Source organism: Pipra filicauda, unplaced genomic scaffold (genome assembly GCF_003945595.2).
Source record: "Pipra filicauda isolate LSUMZ 115617 unplaced genomic scaffold, ASM394559v2 scaffold778_size94841_pilon, whole genome shotgun sequence".
In the NCBI taxonomy this organism is placed as follows: Eukaryota; Metazoa; Chordata; class Aves; order Passeriformes; family Pipridae; genus Pipra; species Pipra filicauda.
In genome coordinates, this window is record NW_024104951.1 from 39,106 (window position 1) to 43,447 (window position 4,342).

At 54.6% G+C, this 4,342-nt stretch overlaps 1 protein-coding gene across 1 annotated transcript; it reads left to right on the plus strand.

Annotated features, from left to right (window-relative positions):
• Window positions 1–256: 256 nt before the first annotated feature.
• LOC113994825 (olfactory receptor 14J1-like) lies at window positions 257–2,495 on the plus strand (the record flags this gene model as incomplete). The annotated part of the gene is made up of 2 exons (XM_027734262.1): window positions 257–1,013; window positions 2,362–2,495. Coding segments are annotated over 2 exons (891 nt in total), but the record flags the coding sequence as incomplete, so codon positions are not given.
• Window positions 2,496–4,342: the final 1,847 nt, after the last annotated feature.

Sequence of the window (4,342 nt, forward strand, 5' to 3'; positions counted from 1 at the left end):
GCTTTGACTTTGTTTAGATAAGTGCATGCTAACTGGCCTCTTATTGTCTTCTTCTCCTGTGTTAGAAACAAATACCCAGAGGCAGCAAATGTCCAACAGCAGCTCCATGGCCCAGTTCCTCCTCCTGGCATTGGCAGACAGGCGGGAGCTGCAGCTCCTGCACTTCTGGCTCTTCCTGGCCATCTCCCTGGCTGCCCTCCTGGCCAACGGCCTCATCCTCAGCGCCGTAGCCTGGGACCACCACCTGCACACCCCCATGGGCTTCTTCCTGCTCAACCTCTCCCTCACAGACCTGGGCTGCATCTGCACCACTGTCCCCAAAGCCATGCACAACTCCCTCTGGGACACCACAACCATCTCCTACACAGGATGTGCTGCACAGGCCTTTTTCTTTCTGTTCTTCATCTCATCAGAGTATTTCCTCCTCACCATCATGTGCTACGACCGCTACGTTGCCATCTGCAAACCCCTGCACTACGGGACCCTCCTGGGCAGCAGAGCTTGTGCCCACATGGCAGCAGCTGCCTGGGCCACTGGCTTTCTCAGTGCTCTGCTGCACACAGCCAATACATTTTCCCTGCCCCTGTGCCAGGGCAATGCCCTGGGCCAGTTCTTCTGTGAAGTTCCACACATCCTCAAGCTCTCCTGCTCACACTCAGGCTACCTCAGGGAACTGGGGCTCATTGGGGTTAGTGCTTGTTTTTGTTTTGGTTGTTTCATTTTCATTGTTTTCTCCTATGTGCAGATCTTCAGGGCTGTGCTGAGGATCCCCTCTCAGCAGGGACGGCACAAAGCCTTTTCCACGTGCCTCCCTCACCTGGCCGTGGTCTCCCTGTTCCTCAGCACTGGTACATTTGCCTACCTGAAGCCCCCCTCCATCTCCTCCCCATCCCTGGATCTGGCCCTGTCAGTTCTGTACTCAGTGGTGCCTCCAGCACTGAACCCCTTCATCTACAGCCTGAGGAACCAGGAGCTCAAGGATGCCCTGAGGAAACTGATGACTGGATTTAGAGGCAATAATAAAGTGTGTCTTTTCTTCTGCATAACATTCCAAATGTAACTCATTGAAATCTAAGCCTTTTTTCTCCTATATGTCCCTTTTATTGTCAGTACATTTCCTTACTCTTTTTCTACTTTTATAGTGTTATCCACAAATCAATGGCATTGCTCATAGGATTTTTACATCAATATCTACCATCCTTCTGTAATTCAAAGACTTTCATAAGGCTTGTTCTCTGTACATTTGAGTAGAATAAAGTTCCCTGCCCCGACCTGAGTGCCCAAGATGCTTCCTCTGCCCTTCTCTGGAGCTGCAGGGGCAGTGCCTGTGAGCAGAGCTGGAGGGAAGAGACTCCCAGCACAGCAGCACAGCCAGGGACAAGGGCGCTTGCTCCTTCCACATTTCTCTCCAGCTCCACACTGTCCTTCCCAGCCCTGCTGTGGGTGCAAGGCCTGAGTGCTCTGGCAGCTTGGGCACAGTCCTGCTGCGTGTCTGTGCTGGGATCACAGGCAGGGACAGGCCCTGGCACTGCTGGCACAGAGCTGGGCTCCACACCAGCACCTGCATCAGCCAAGGGCATCTCCTGAGGGCAGGGCAGGAAGGGTTCAGGCTCTTCCTCCACAGTCCCTGTCAGCAATGTGCCCCAGGAATGCCCTGGCAAAGCAAATGCCAGTGCCCAGCTGAGAGTGGGGGTGTGCAGGGTGGGGGCACACAGCAGTGTCCTGGCACAGCCAGAGCTCCTGGCACAGACCCGAGGGAGCAGCAGAGCAGGGGCTGGGCTGTGTCTTTGTTCCAGGGACAGCCTGGGAAGGTGCCCCAGGGCCACTGTCACAGAGCAGCCCCTGCCACCCCCATTCCCAGCCCTGGCCTCTCACCCCACCTGCAGGAGGTTGGTTGTCTCTCCATGGAGGGACATCAAGGGACCAAGTCAGAAGTCCACGTTTGCTTTGCACTGAGGACACTTCAGCCTGTCTGCTCCGTCCCTGCCCTGCCTTCTGGCCTGTCCCTTTCCCTGCCCAGCAGGAAAGCAGCCCGGCTGGGCAGCATTGCCCCTGTGCAGGCAGGAAGGGCTCTGCAGGCAGGAGTGGCACTGCCCTTCAGCAGAGGCACTTCTGCCCTTTCCCAAAGCCCAGAGCACAGCTGGGCACTGGGATACAGCCAGAGGCACCTACAGCTCCATGGGTCACCCTCTGAGCTGCCTGCACAGCTTCAGTGAGCACCAAACAGAGAAAGAAATGCTCTCACTCACAGGACTCCAAGCAGGGGAGACAGGGAACAAAGACCTAAATATTTCAACAGAAAATTGAAAATCAGACCTCATCAGTGGAATCTCCCCTCATGGGATTGGGGTATGTCCCCAGACTTCAGAAAAATATTTTTCCTCCTCTCTCTCATGACCTGCTCCATGATTGTGGATGGGAACAGCCTCATCATGGGGCTGCTGGAGAAAAACTTGGAAACCTGCTACGGCTCCACCACCCTGAGTGACCCCTGACTGGGGACAGCACAGTCTCTGCTCCCAGCACCGTCACTGCCATTTCCTGCACCTTTGGCACATACAGAGTGTTTCCTGCTGTGGCCTCATCCCATGACCCGCACTGGGCTGTTTGCCATCCCTGCTCTCTGCAAGACCCATGCACTGGAAGGGTTGTCTCCAGCAGAGCTGCACCCTGGCTCAGGGCATTTCTCTCATCTACAGTCACAATTTCCTGCTTCTCCCAGACATTGTTTGTGACCCTGATGAACTGGGTCACTTCTTCTGTCACCTTACTCCAGGGCTGCAACTCTCCTGCAGTGTCACTATGACACTCCTGCTCTCTGCTTTCCAGGTTCCATTTTCAGATCCAGTCTTCCCCTCCTGTTCCCAGGGACATCCTGGGAGTGCTTCAGAGCTGCCATCCTGGGGCAGCTCCTGCCCAGCGTGGGCAGGCACAAGGTCTCTCCCCCTGCTCCTCTCCCCTCCCCAGTGCCACTGTTTTCTGCAGCCTCCTCATCCTTGCCCAGCACAGCCCTCCTGGCACAGTTGGACACAGCCCTTGTTCTCCCCCCTCCTCAGGCACCTGCCCAACCCCCTCAGCTCCAGCCTGATGGCCACAAACCTTCAGGGCAGGGAGGCACTGGGGAAAATGCTCAGGACACCCATGGACTGCAGGGAGAGACCACTGGAGTGGTGGGTCTGTAGGGAGAAATCACTGCTGCCTCCCTTCTGAATCACCCTCAGGACCTGGACAAGCCTGGATTTTGTTTTGTTTCCATGAGGCCCTGCAGTGTCAAAATGGCCCCTTGATTCCATGAGGCTGCACAGTGTCCCCAGGTTCCTTTGGCTCCAGAATGCCCTGTAGTGTCACAGTGGTCCCTTCAGTCCATGAGGTGTCCTCAGTGTCACAATGACCCCTGGATCCCATGAAGTTGCACAGTGTCCATAGGTTCCATTTTCCCACGAGTTTCCCCAGTGTCACAATGGCCCCTTGATTCCATCGGGTTCCCCAGTGTCCCAAGGTCCATTTGGCTCCAAAAAGGTCCTGTAGTGCCACAGTGGCCCCTTGATTTTATGAGGTTCCACAGTGTCCCAGAGTTTCCTTGTTTCCATGAGGCTCCACAGTGACACAATGGCCCCCTGGTTCCATGAGGTTCCAAAAGGTTTCAGGGTTCCTTTTGTTCCATGAGGCCCCAAATGTTAAATGGTCCCCTGGTTCCACAAGATTTCACAGTGTCCCTGTGTTCCTTTCTTTCCATGAGGCCCTGCAGTGCCACAATGGCCCCTTGATTCCAGGAGGTTGCACAGTGTCATCACAGATAAAAGTTCGGGGGAGATTAGGAGGAACTAAGACAAAAAGGATTGAATATTTGGGGAAGAAAAGAGGAGCTTGACCAACAGAAAGGAAAGATTTTGATGAGGTAAAAACAGGTTCAGGGAATGCTGAGGGTGCTGAAACACTGACTGTGCAAACATTCCTGATGGACCTTTATGCACTTTCTAACCTCAAGCCCCAACAGTACCCAAAAGTGCTGCCCCTCCCATGGAAAGGAATCCACTGCTCTAATTCCAAGCCAGAAAAAGCCCAAACCCAGAACTCCAGACTCTTATTTGTCCTCTAGTGCCCACCCCAATCCCAAACCTGTATTACCACTATGAAAAGCCAAGCTTTAATCCTGACCCAGCCCAAAAAGCTCTTCCCCTAATCATGAACCAGACACTGCCAGCAGAACAACAAACCTCCCAAAGGTCTGCCTAATCCCCACCCTGAGCTCTAAACCCCAAGCCCTGACCATTCAGCACCCCCACAGCCCTTGGGAGCAGGGCAAGGACCTGGAGGGCCCAGAGCAGGCCCAGGGGGTTGG